This window comes from Oryza glaberrima, chromosome 5, assembly GCF_000147395.1.
Source record: "Oryza glaberrima chromosome 5, OglaRS2, whole genome shotgun sequence".
Classification (NCBI taxonomy): Eukaryota; Viridiplantae; Streptophyta; class Magnoliopsida; order Poales; family Poaceae; genus Oryza; species Oryza glaberrima.
This window is the reverse complement of record NC_068330.1, coordinates 4,086,021-4,098,892: the sequence shown is the minus strand read 5'-3', so window position 1 is coordinate 4,098,892 and position 12,872 is coordinate 4,086,021. Positions and strand designations below refer to the sequence as shown.

At 43.4% G+C, this 12,872-nt stretch overlaps 3 protein-coding genes across 3 annotated transcripts; 2 read left to right on the top strand and 1 right to left on the bottom strand.

Annotated features, from left to right (window-relative positions):
• Nucleotides 1-872: 872 nt before the first annotated feature.
• LOC127775102 (protein SLOW GREEN 1, chloroplastic-like) lies at nucleotides 873-7,239 on the top strand. Its single transcript, XM_052301410.1, has 4 exons — nucleotides 873-1,800; nucleotides 6,451-6,597; nucleotides 6,666-6,746; nucleotides 6,848-7,239. The coding sequence occupies exons 1-4, from the start codon at nucleotides 1,018-1,020 to the stop codon at nucleotides 7,031-7,033; spliced, it is 1,197 nt and encodes a 398-aa protein (XP_052157370.1). The 5' UTR covers nucleotides 873-1,017; the 3' UTR covers nucleotides 7,034-7,239.
• An 859-nt stretch (nucleotides 7,240-8,098) lies between these two features.
• Nucleotides 8,099-8,893, top strand: LOC127772920 (embryogenesis-like protein). Its single transcript, XM_052298910.1, has one exon. It carries the CDS (start codon nucleotides 8,177-8,179, stop codon nucleotides 8,597-8,599), a length of 423 nt encoding a protein of 140 aa, XP_052154870.1. The 5' UTR covers nucleotides 8,099-8,176; the 3' UTR covers nucleotides 8,600-8,893.
• Nucleotides 8,894-10,375: 1,482 nt separating this feature from the next.
• LOC127772918 (uncharacterized) lies at nucleotides 10,376-11,272 on the bottom strand. Its single transcript, XM_052298909.1, has one exon. It carries the CDS (start codon nucleotides 11,049-11,051, stop codon nucleotides 10,509-10,511), a length of 543 nt encoding a protein of 180 aa, XP_052154869.1. The 5' UTR covers nucleotides 11,052-11,272; the 3' UTR covers nucleotides 10,376-10,508.
• Between the last annotated feature and the right edge of the window lie 1,600 nt (nucleotides 11,273-12,872).

Here is a 12,872-nt window from a genome sequence, read left to right as displayed (position 1 = left end):
CCCCGCTACACGTTTCTCGTGAATTTGTGCAAGTTATATATAAGTTACTAGTTATATATTATATATTAGTTACAACATATTTACACTCATAATTATATTATAGTTACATTTGAAAAGTTTTTTATTTTAAAAAACTTTTGAATATTTTATAGATATTCTCGCGTGTAAGAATAGCTAAATTTCTCATGTATAAGAATAGCTAAATTTGTTTAGTGCGGTTTATGATGCTCTGATACCATATAACATTGTGGTTAGGACTAATGCTAAACTCCTAATGGGTTTGCATAAATTTCAACCATTGTTGTAGTGTGAAATTTAACTTAAGAAAAAAAAAAGACTATCTAACAAACTGTCGCAAGTTTTTTAACTGAAAAACTTTAAATGTAACAATAATATAGTTATTGTATTATTTCCACTATAAATACAATATAACTTGTATATAAATACTAAAAATATGTATATACAACTTTATACCTAAGTTATACTCCTACAGAGGTTACAACATAGTTACAGTGTAGTTTGTAACTAGTAAATAATTTGTATAAAATAATTTAACATGGGTTATACGTTTGTGGTATAGTCACATGGATGCTATGTATAAGTACAAGGTTGATCCCTATTGCCCAAGCAAGCACTTATATTTTTTTCCAACTCCCATCTTCATGAATCTCAGAGCTAATCTGATGTTTCTAAGATTTAAAAGTTTTCTCCTAACAAATATATCGACAAAGAAATAGCAGATCCGAGGAAAAAAAAATCTTCCACCACTGCTAAAAACAGAGCATTCGTGGTCGTGTTTGCAGCTCAGGTTCCTTTTTCTCGCGAGATATAGCCCATCGTAATCATGTGAAAATTTTGCATATTTCTTTGGAGTAGAGCTGAATTTCGTCAAGCAAAATCTGAAGAAACCATGTAAAATCCTATGAAAATGAAACAAAACTCGCCTCTCAGCCATCAGTCCAACTGTTCAAGTCCCCTCCTCTTCTTTCTTCTCTCCTCTGCTTCCTCCTGAAGCGGATGACGTCAGCAATGGCGATGAGCTTCCTCTCCACCACCGCCGCCGCCGCCGCCTCCTCCTCCCAGCCACCCCTACCCGCCCGCCGCCTCCCTCGCCGCAATCCCTCCCTCCCCTTCCCTCTCAGACCACCACACCGCCTCTCTCCCTTCTCCGCTCCCCCTCCCGAGCCCCATCGCCTCACCTACCGAACCCACTCCACCTCCTCCTCTTCCAGGACACCCACCGCCGCCGGCCTCCTCTCTCCGGTCATCTCCACCTCGAGAACCCTCATCTTCCTCCTTGTCGCCTCCCTCCTCTCCCTCTCCGGCGTCCGCCCCCTCCCTTCCCTCGCATCCCCTCCCCCACCTACCCAACAACCGCAAGAAACGGAAGAGCAAGAACAGCAGCAAGAATCCGAGGAGAAGCAGCAGCAGCAGCAGGAGGAGGAGGGCGTGGAGGCGGAGGTCGAGGAGGCGTGGCTGCGGCAAGACGAGGAGGAAGAAGTAGAAGAGAAAGAAGAGGAGGAGGAGGCCGACGACGAGGTGCAGATGTACATGGAGATCCTGAGCCGCGATCCGGGCGACGTGGACGCGCTCAAGTGCGCGCTGTTCGCCAAGATGAGGCGCGCGGAGTGGGGCGGCGCGCTGGGGTTCGCGCGGCGGCTGCGGGAGGCGGAGCCCGGCGAGGTGGAGTGGCGGCTCATGGAGGCGCTGCTGCACGAGCTCAAAGGCGACCTCGCCGAGGCCGAGCGCCTCTTCAACGAGGTCCTCGCCGAGAAGCCACTCCTCGTCAGGGCACTCCATGTGAGCTGCAACTTACAACCTGCTCTTGTTCTCTTCAGTCCACTGAATTCAGTTTGTTGTTCATGTTGATATCATCTCATTGAATCCATTAGTATCATGATATGATCATGCCGATTTATTTTGCTTTGGCGGCGAGTGATTTATGGTTTATACATGTGAAAGAATTGACAAACCAAATTGGTAGTAGGAATGTAGAATTGCTGTAGCTTGCGATGATGCTGTTTCGGTGGCTATTGATTTGGGGTGGAATACTTGTGGCATGAAACATTGTTGCAATTACCCCTAATATATCTGAGGTTCTACTTGGATGTCGATCTGAATGTTGTGATGCTTGCCTTAGATAGCAGAATTAGTGTTAGCGTTTTCAAATGTTGAAGGATTTGTGGTAAGAGTCTTGCTCGTAAGACTGGCAATCTGCAGTCTTATATTTATTTGACAGAGAATGTAGAAGTGGCTTAGGTCCTGCCTATACCTGGCCAAACGGGCGGCCCGGCCCAGCACGGCACGGGCACGCCGGCGGCACGGCCCGCTAGGGCACGGCCCGTTAGGCACGACTCTTGTAGCGGGCCGTGCCGTGCCGGCCCACGTGCCTACTCCTTGGCCCAAGCACGGCCCGAGGGAACGTCGTGCCGTGCCGTGCCGGCACGGGCACGTAAATGGCCCATGGGCCGTGGTCGGCCCGTTGGCACGATCGACCGCAGGCAAGGCGACAACGCCGACAAGGCGCGCGCGCGGCTGAAATTTTGGACGCGGCACGCGGGAGCGAGCGGCCGGGGCCGCGGGACCGGCCGGCCGATGGGCGACACGTGGCGCTGGACTTGCTGACTCAGTGACTAGCCTCTGTCCGTGTGTCTATCGCCTGTCAGTGGAACGATTCAAATCAAAGAGAAAGGTCCGAAAGTTAACTAAGCTAAGAGAAAATTAATGGATAGTTGGAGAAAAATAGAAAAATAATTAGACAGAAAAATATTAGAAAAATATGGGGAAAAAAGAGTAATGACCTTTATTGATGTTTACATGATACATGCTGCCTCGTTAAAAACTTTGTCATGTAAAAACTCATATTTGAGAAAACCATGACAAAGAAAAGAGTACAGCCAACAGGTCAATACTTAAAAAATATAAACTAGCTACTCTAATTGTTCGTCATCTAAATAAAGGTTTTCGAACTGTGCGGCCAATTCTTGGTTGTCAGCAGTGTATTGGGCATGTTCTGCAGCTAGTTCCCAGTCTTTGACGCTTAATAGTATTTCCACATGATCGCTGCTCAGACTTGTTCTCCTATCCTCGATAATTCTTCCGCATAGACTGAAGGCTGATTCGGAGGATACCGAAGATACGGGCACCGTCAACACATCCCGTGCTAGTTTTGATAGCACAGGATATGACATCTTGTGATCATTCCACCACCCGAGTACGTTGAAGTCTGACGTTTCATGCCTGATGGCATCGCTATCCAAATAGTTGGACAACTCTTTGGCAGGACCATGCGATCTTGCGTCCCCACTTGCTGCTGATGAACTGGTACCACCACCATGGCTAGAAGATGAACTGCCCCAAATTCTGCTCCACTGTAATTTTTTCTTACCTGCTGCAGGGACAGGTGGGGGTCTTTGCAAGCGATCTCCCTGAAACTTTAATTCATACTTTCGAAATACCTCATAGAATTTAGTTTTGACATCGGCATAATAGGTAGAATAATCAACATTAATAATATCTCCAATAAGTGAAAGAATATTGAGGAATCCCCGTAATTTTCCCCTAGGATCAAGAATAAATGCAAAAGAATACAACATGGGGATGTCTTTCCAATATTTAAGATATTTTTGTTTCATATTAAAGACAACGGGCATTAAAAGGTCATCATTTTCATACTCTTTCAACAAAGTGGCAATTTCAAGAATATTATGCAAAATTAAATTAGCTGTTGGATAATATACTTGAGATAACAGAAGAGTACAGTCATGAAACGTTTCAAGAAATTGATTGAACCTTTCAACAATGTGCCAGGTATGATCAGTCAGTATTGGCTGGCCGTCACTGTTTTTTGGGCCATTACGTGTTTGAAGGAAAACAGTAAGTAAATCCTTGTAAGGTAATACAACCTTTAACATAAAATAAGTGGCATTCCACCGATGGTCTGCATCGGTTAAAAACTTACGTGGGGGCTCACCCGATGCACAACAATACCTTTTCCATTGTGCAATCCGTGGGTTTGAAGCAGTTAACCACGTGATTGCTTGACGAACAGCGTCGATGTGTACATTAACTCTCTTAAACCCACATTTAACAATTAGATTAATGATATGGCATGCACAATGCTGATGCAGAAGAAATGATTGAGCATAAATACAAAATAATGGTTGTAGAATTTCCATGGCCCTAGAATTTGCAGATGCATTATCCATTGTTACAGCAAAAATTTTATCTGCAAGGTTAAACTCATCAATAACCTCTCGAATTCTCTCTGCTATATTTTCACCAGTATGTGAAACATCAATTAACCTTAAGCCAAGAACTCTTTTTTGCATTTGCCAATCATCATCAATGAAATGTACAACTACACTAAGGTAATCCTCTTTAGCCCTACTACTCCATATGTCTGAGGTGACACTGACAGAAAAGGTGCATGTACTAAATAATTCCTTCAGTGATTCATAACCTTTGTCATAGACATTTTTCAAATCACGGGTTGTGGTTTGTCTACTAACAGCTTGAAACCTAGGATTATGAGAATTTTTTATGTAATTTTCAAATGCAGGACTCTCACCAAAGTTCAAGGGTAAATCTTGTCTAGCAATTAAACGGGCAAGATTTTCTCGAGCTACCATAGGATCATACTCCCACGTACGTACCGTACCATCAGGATTTAGTAGTAGTTGTTGCTGTCGTAGTTGGATTCCTTGCTTCTTTGCACAAGCCTCGGCATGCCGCTTCAAATGTCCTGTTCCACCAGATGATTTTGCAGATAACTTATTTTTGCATATTCTACATCTCGCGAATGTTACCTGCCTTCCATCAGGGCCTGTCATGGCCACCTCATCGAAATGTTGCCAAACACCGGAAGTTCTTGATCTCTTTGAGCCGGTGTTCGTCGATGCACTCCCACTCATAGTGCCGGATGCTTCTGAACCCGCCGGTGGCTCCATAACTGGTGGTGTTGGAGCCGATCCGGTGGCATCATACTCACCAGTTGGGAATGACCTCGACACGTAGTTAGGGTCGAAATCACCTAACGTGAACGATGGAATGTTCGAATCGTCCATTCTGAAAATTTAAAACAACATAAACAAATTTCAGAATATTTATTCGCATAACATAAAATAAAATAATACATAAAATTGAATATATGACGTACTTCTTTCTTACCACCTTTGCTTGGCTTTACACCTCTTGTATGCACTATTTTTAGTCACAAACTATTTTTGATTTTAGACAAAATTTGGTCAAATTTTGTCTAAATCAAAAAATCGATCTATCACACGAAAAAGCACAACAGAGCACAAAATGGGAGGTATGGATGATTCAGAATGCTCCGGTGGGTGTCCTATTTATAGAAATAAATTTCATATTTTTTTCGAATTTTTTCCATTTTTTTTGCACTCCAACGGCTACTTCTCAAAAACAGCGGTCGTTGGATTAGCTCACTAGCCGTTGGGGGACACGTGGCACTCTCGCATTCGTCGTTTGACTAGCTGTTCGGCCGCCGTACAGGGTCTCGCCGTCTCGGCTGCTCCCAACGAGGCAGCGACCCAGCCTCCCAGCGACACGTCGCGACGCCGTTTGCCACGCGCCACGCGCGAACGCAGCGACGCGCGCTTCCCGCCGCCTGGCCCCGCGGCTGCCCTCAGCGGCTTGGCCGCTTGGCGCCACGTGCGTGGTGTGCCTACCCTCGGCCGCTCCCGTGCCGTGCCGTGCCGTGCTCGTGGGCCGGGCCGTGCCGTGCCAGCCCTCTACAGTAAACGTGCCGTGCCGTACTGGCCCACGGGCTAAGGCGTCGGCCCAGACACGGCACGGGTAAACGGGCCGTGCCGGCACGGCCCACAGGCCGGCGTGCCGTGCCAGGCCTGGGCCTTCTACAGTGCGGTCGTGCTTGGGCCGGCCCGGCTTGGCACGGCCCATTTGGCCAGGTACTCCTGCCTATTGTAAAATTCAAACTGCTATGGATATCAGATAAAGATGCTCCTTTTGTTTAGTAGATATTGAATGGCAACATAACTACATAAGTACAATTGATCGAGTGAAGGCTCATACATTTCACCAGGAAATACAGTTTTATGCGATGAATGCTTGTTCTTCATTTGTATCACAGGATTTTGCAGCACTGCAAACAGTAAACTGCAACTCGCCTTTCTTCTATTATACATGATGTCATCTGCACCGGAAGTTCGAAATTAAGTTTTCCATACCTAATGTTTTACTTTAGTGTAGTTTTTCATCATGGAACATTATGGACAATGCTGATTTGCAGCATTGTAAACAGTAAACTGCAACTTGCCTTTCTTACATTATACATGATGGTCATTTGTACCAAAAGTTTGAAACTATAAGTTTTACATACTAATGTTTTACTTTACTGTAGTCTTTCATCATGGAAAATTATGGACAATACTGATGTTTTATGAACTCACGTATTTCATGTTATTTCAGGGACTTGCTCTGTGTATGCATAAAAGATCAGAAGGACCTACTGTTTTTGAGATGCTGGAGAAAGCTTTGCAACTTGCAATTTCTGAGGAAAGGGTTCCAGAAGAGCGCAACATTAAGCTTTTGATTGCTCAGATGCATGTTGTCAAGGTAACAATCGACATCAGTTTTGAGTCCATGTTGATTTTCTATTTCTAATTTATACTTTCAAAATGCAGGGCCAGTTGGATGTTGCATCAGAGAAACTGCAAAATCTTATCAATGAGGATCCTCGAGATTTCCGACCTCATCTTTGCCAGGTACCCTTAACCGTTCACATGTGTCATATGTGATATGTTCCAAATTCTTTTTATTTTGATCCTTGACAAGAACAATGTGTCCATGGTGTTCCAAAATGCAGGGCATCGTTTACGCACTTTTAGACAAAAAGGAAGAAGCAGATGAGCTGTTTGATACATATAGAAGTCTTGTTCCAGATGAATTTCCAGACAAGAGTTTTATTAGTGATGTTATACAAGCAGCCAGAGTGGAGTCCAAGGACCGGCTACAAAAGGATTTTGGATCTGAATTTTTATCTAAGAAGTGACTAATCAGGATTTTTCTACACCTGAACGGCTAATAGTTTTTGTAGTGGTAGGTAGCTGCATATTGATGTGCACACAAGTGCGAAAATGTTACAAGTGAATTGAAAATAGTGAGAAATGGAAGGAGATGTGTATCTCCTACCACCAATTTTCTCCTAACATTGAAATAAAATAGAGATAAATGGAGATGTGTTTCTCCCATTACCAATATCTTTGCTGGTACAGAAAGAGGACTTGCAATTTATTTCTCCTCCCCCCACTTCGGTGCTAATTTATATGTAACACATTTATCAGACCCAGTAGAACTTTTTTTTACAGGCTTCTGCACTGACTAAGTATCAGGTTCACCTTTCCAATTAAGAGCCAGATCCTGACTCTAGGCAGTATGAAATTTTTCATCAAACTTTAGTCAAATTTACCCTTTCAAATTCGAATTCTTGAAAACTATTTTGAAATCTCACTTGAAATCTGCTTTCGTTCTGCGTCAAAACTTCAAATTTCGCAGGTGTCGTTTGGTTTTTTCCTACAACGTGAACCATTTAACCATATCTTACAGACATCAAGATTACGATATTTACCAACATATCTATAGTGTTTACTCAATAAACATTACTACCTCCATCCTAAAATACATTTTTTTTATCCATATAGTTATATAAGAGATTTTGCCCATATCCCTTATATTTTGGGACAACAATAGTACTTTTATAATGTTAATTTGAAGAAGAAAAAAAATGCAAATGATGTTTATGCAATGAACATTCAAATCCAAATATTTAGCAGCATGCTTCTACTACTCAAATTTTCAAAATTAGTTGTATTTAGCAGCACAATTATAAAAGGGAAAAAACAAAGCTTGTTTGGTCAAAACTTGCCAAAATTTTGACACTCTCAAATTTGTCATAGTAGAATTTATGTTAATGTGGATAAAATTTGACATCAAACCAGACATCCATGCCTTCTACTCCTACTAGAAAATTTAGTTCAATGAAAATTGGAGTAGCTTTAATCCAAACAAAGCCCTTAAAAAGCCCTTAAAATGAGTACAAAGCCGTCATTTCTGCCGCTGCGAGAACAACTTGCACCCCCGAATTCTTGGAAGGAGAAGAGAATCCCGAAACCAAGCCGCCGCCGCCGCCGCCACTATGCACCGAAACCCTCGCCTCCTCCTCCGCGCCGCCGCCTCCCTCCTCCGCCCCTCCTCCTCCTCCGCCGCCGCCGCCCCAACGCCGGCGCTCCCTCCTCTTCTGCGGCGCCCGCCCCTCTTCTTCCCGGAGGGGTGCCCCCACCGGCGCGCCTTCTCGACGGCGGACTTCGGCAAGGATGTCGACGAGGTGAACCGCAAGTTCGCGGAGGCGCGGGAGGAGATCGAGGCCGCCATGGACAGCAAGGAGACCGTCTACTTCGACGAGGAGGCCGCCTGCGCGCGCGACGCCGCCGGGGAGGCCCTCGCGGCCTTCGAGTCGCTGCTCGCGCGCCTCCCGCCGCCCGACGCCGACTCGCTCCGCCGATCCATGGGGCTCAAGATGGAGCAGCTCAAGGCCGAGCTCAAGCAGCTCGACGAGTAGCTTGGGGTGCTCCTTCGACGACCGAATCCACGCGGGAGGACTTTCGATTTTGGGGATTCCCTGACTTGTGAGCGAGGTTAGCTTTGGCCATATTATACATGTTCTTTGGAGAAATTTTAGGTCGTTTCTATTGGTGAATAAAATGTGGCTCATAATCTACTGCAATTCTGTTATTCCAATGTGAGATTTGGAGCTAATTTTTCATGTATACTTGTTGATTGATAACCTGGCCAATTTGGCCACCTACTGCTTTGTACTGCAAAGTTAATCTTGGTGCCATAGCAGCTTGGATAATCTGCTTGTTTTGGTGGATAAATAGATCGAGAAAATACTGTGCAATGGGCTCTTCTGATGGACAAACAACATAAATTTTACTGGTTCCAACATTGTTTGGACAAATTCATGATGCTTTCCCATATCAGTCTGCTCTTAATCTTTATAATGATTTTACTGAAAGAATGAACTAGAACACCTAAGATCCTCCAGATTTTATGCTAGTCCAGCGATCGTAGCTGATCTGAGTGGCAACTCTGATCTGCATGATTCTTTTTAATGCTTTTGATTTTACTGAGTTTGGTGTGTGGCTGCGTGTGTGTGTGCCTAATATGTGACAATTGAGCAGATCAATGAGGGCACAGTTCCGCAACAAATTGAGTTTAATGGTAACATCGCCTCCATTTTTTCTTTTAGGTTCAGGGTAGATTAGAATGCAACTCATCACAAATTGGTTTGTTACTTCCCTGAGTTAGCCCTGCTGTAGGTTCCCCTTTTCCCTTTGCTACTTCCCTGAATTACCCTGCCGTAGGTTTCGCCTTTCCCTTTGTTTTTCCAGTTCATTCCTTCGTTTCCCACAGTACATGCCAATCCATTTACTGACTTCCTACTATGGCAGTAAGGTTGCCTAGTGGGAGCCCTCTCTTTTCTTAATCTTACCTTAGCTTAGAAGCATTAAGACAATTTCCGTGTATTGGTAAGGATATAAAATGGGGATTTCAGATGCATTCATAGTCTGGTTAGCTGCATTGTTCCGTGTCATGTTGTGCCTTTGCTCTTGCTGCCAGTTGAATGTTTGTGCCTTTAATGAATACAAACTATCACACTGTTGAACTTGTGATCATTCTCACTCGACAATGGTCATTGGTCATCGGATATGCATACTGGTTATCGGATTTGATGCTAAAAATGCTTTGGACCTTTTCTCCTCTAAGAACATGTTCAAACCAAGACAATAGGTCGGTACCTTTGCATGTGAGTTTCCTTAGCTCGCTGTTCTTATTTATCCTTGGGGTTTACGGTACTGGTTTGAAACTTGTCAGATAAGGTTTTCCTCACCTACCCGAGCTACCTATTATTATTATTATTATTATTATTATTATTTTGAATCTTTATATTTTGAATTCAATTAAAGATGAGAGCTATTATCCTTTATTGTACTTCCATAATTTGTAAAATGCCAATTAGGCACAGACTCCAATTTGCGGCCTTCCATAGGATTTGTCATGCAAATAGATATGGTCTTCTCCACAATGTATTTGTGTCCAATACAACAATATTTGGCAGTATAGTGTATAGACCTGTAAAAAATGGAGTGTGCAGCAGAGATATCACCAATTCACCTTGTTTCTTATTCATAGCGAGCAAATGTGGTTAGGAACTTAGGGTTCTGTTGAGCCTAGCTTATTAGGTATTTAGGTGGAATTCATGAGAACTTGTCAGTAAACCGCAAACTAACAGGGAAAATGAAGCCCAGTGATCAGTTTTTGTAGCATAAAGATCTTAACAAAATTCACACTCAATAGAATTGAAGTTGGCTATGAAATGTTCAATTACTCTCACAAAAGTAACAAAGAAATAAAAAATAGATCCTAATGTAGGGGACTGGAGCGTATAATGCCATGTATGGTTCTTCCTACACCATTTCCTCTCTAGGAATCTTCTGAAAGACGAGTTTGCCATCGTCGGCGACATGGCAATCCTCCTCCGAGCCACGGTCACCGTCGTTGAGAACCAAGAAGTAGAGGCCGCCGACGACTACTGAGGCGGTCATGGCCCAGACGGCGACGGCCATGGCGGCTGGCATGATCCGGGCAACCCTGTAAGCAAACAAGCAGCTGAGCACAGTGGACAGCGTCCAGGCCGCGCGCTGCAGCCACCGGCGATCGTCGGCGGGCGACTCCGGCGTGAGGCGCTCGGCGCGGCGGAGGACGACGAAGAGCGCGGCGAGGCTGGCGTAGGCGGCGACGACGAAGGCGAGGTCCCATGGATCGTGGCGCGCCCTGCCGGCCGTCTGGACGAAGGCGCAGGCGAGGAAGGCGAGCGCGGCGAGGTGCAGGCACGCCCTGCACCACCCCTGCAGGTGGGCGGCTATGGCGTGGGGTTCGCCGGCGTCCGGCGAGTCGGCGGTGGCGGCGGCGCGGCGCATCTCCTCCTTGGCATTGTCCATTAATTTCATCTACTCAGTGAGCTGATAATCCTTGGCCTTGGATCGAGCACCAGCTGAGCTCCGGCTTCGTGTTGGTGAACGGTTAGCTCTGGATGAATGACTCGATTAGCTGATCAGAGTTCATATATATAGGATGCCAAGCACAAGCTCTGTGCTGTTTCGTTCTGTCAAGTTTCCATGTAAATTGAGATGAAATAACTAGTAGTAGTGCAAGAGAAATGAACCGCGTCTCTCGAATATAGTACTGACCGATGATGTCCAAATTTAGACAAGCTTAAACAACGACGTCTGCCGCGCTTGCTTGACTGACTTGCGAAAGGGGAATGACGTCAGATCCGCTTGACCGATTCCTGACGTTACGTAAACACGACATTTAGAGCAGGTAGAACAGGAGGCTATAAGGGCATGCGCAATGTTTAGGGCCTGTTTAGTTGGGGAAAAGAAAATTTTTGGGTGTCACATCGAACGTTTGATTGGATGTCGGAAGAGGTTTTCGGACACGAATGAGAAAACTAATTTCATAAATCGCTTGGAAACCGCGAGACGAATCTTTTGAGCCTAATTAATCCGTAATTAGTACATGTGGGTTACTGTAGCACTTATGGCTAATCATAGACTAATTATGTTCAAAAGATTCGTCTCGCGATTTTCTTTCTAACTGTGCAATTAGTTTTTGTTTTTATCTATATTTAATGCTCCATGCATGTGTACAAACATTTGATGTGATGTTTCTGGGAGAAAATATTTTGTGAACTAAACAGACCCTATTTCACAAGTGAGCAATAACATGGGCCCATTGATCAGGTAGTAGTTGTTACTGAGCTCCACAATGTATATAAGCCTATGATGGAGAAAACAAGGTGAATCCATACACAAAAGGTACATATGTTAGCTTGTGACTGAACTACAATTTATTTTTTATTTGCTTGTTGCCGGTAGCAACGCTATGACCAGCTAACAACTAATACCATCTTTCACAGTGTATATAACCAGGTTGGAAGGAAGCATTCAATGCCTATTACCTGCTTTTCTTCCACATTGTGGATGCCCTAAGCCAGCTATAAATATATTTTAAAGAGATAAAGAAAGAGAGAGAAAAGTAACGAGTTATAGATCTCTAGCAAGCTGCAGTACGGACTCCAAGACGTAATGTGTATGACAGGTGGGACCAGGTACTAATTGTATAGTAAGCCACTATTGTATGAATTGGCTATTACATTGGCTATAAATGATTTGAAACTAGTAGTGAGCTATACTATTAAACTTGCTCTTATGATAAAATTGGACAAAAATTTTAAATCTTTGACTATTGTCTTTTTAAAGAATGATCTTATAAGATATAATAATTCTGCGATATTATTACGGTTCTTTTTAATGGTTGTGCTTGTGAACATGTATGCCAGATTTTTATCCATTATCTTAAAAAAAAGAATGATGAGTGATACTTTTTAAGATAAATCAATATAAATTTTAAAAAAAAACCGGAGTAGTTATAGATAGTCGAGTTTGATCAAATAAGTGGAGAGATTGGTATGATAAATTCATATGATTGTACATACATGTAGTGTCAATGACTTGGAATTAGGTGAGAAAATTCCTCGTTTTACACACGCACACTTCCTAAATTGTTAAATGGTGTATTTTTTAAAAAAAATATTGAAAAGTTATTTTAAAAAAACCATATTAATTTATTTTCAAATTTAGAATAATTAATACTTGCTAATGTCTCACTTCATTATGCATATCTTCTCCTTCTCTTTTCTTTCTCTCAAACACAGCCTAAAAATACTACTTTAAAGACATGTTTGTATTTATAGTTGGTCAGGTTAT

Excerpts from the sequence above, each read along its gene's own strand:
- LOC127775102 (XM_052301410.1), top strand. The coding sequence starts at position 1,018 with ATGACGTCAGCAATGGCGATGAGCTTCCTCTCCACCACCGCCGCCGCC. Across the intron at positions 1,801-6,450 it reads TCCTCGTCAGGGCACTCCAT|GGACTTGCTCTGTGTATGCA; the intron begins GTGAGCTGCAAC and ends ATGTTATTTCAG. Across the intron at positions 6,747-6,847 it reads TCCGACCTCATCTTTGCCAG|GGCATCGTTTACGCACTTTT; the intron begins GTACCCTTAACC and ends TCCAAAATGCAG.
- LOC127772920 (XM_052298910.1), top strand. The coding sequence starts at position 8,177 with ATGCACCGAAACCCTCGCCTCCTCCTCCGCGCCGCCGCCTCCCTCCTC.
- LOC127772918 (XM_052298909.1), bottom strand. The coding sequence starts at position 11,051 with ATGAAATTAATGGACAATGCCAAGGAGGAGATGCGCCGCGCCGCCGCC.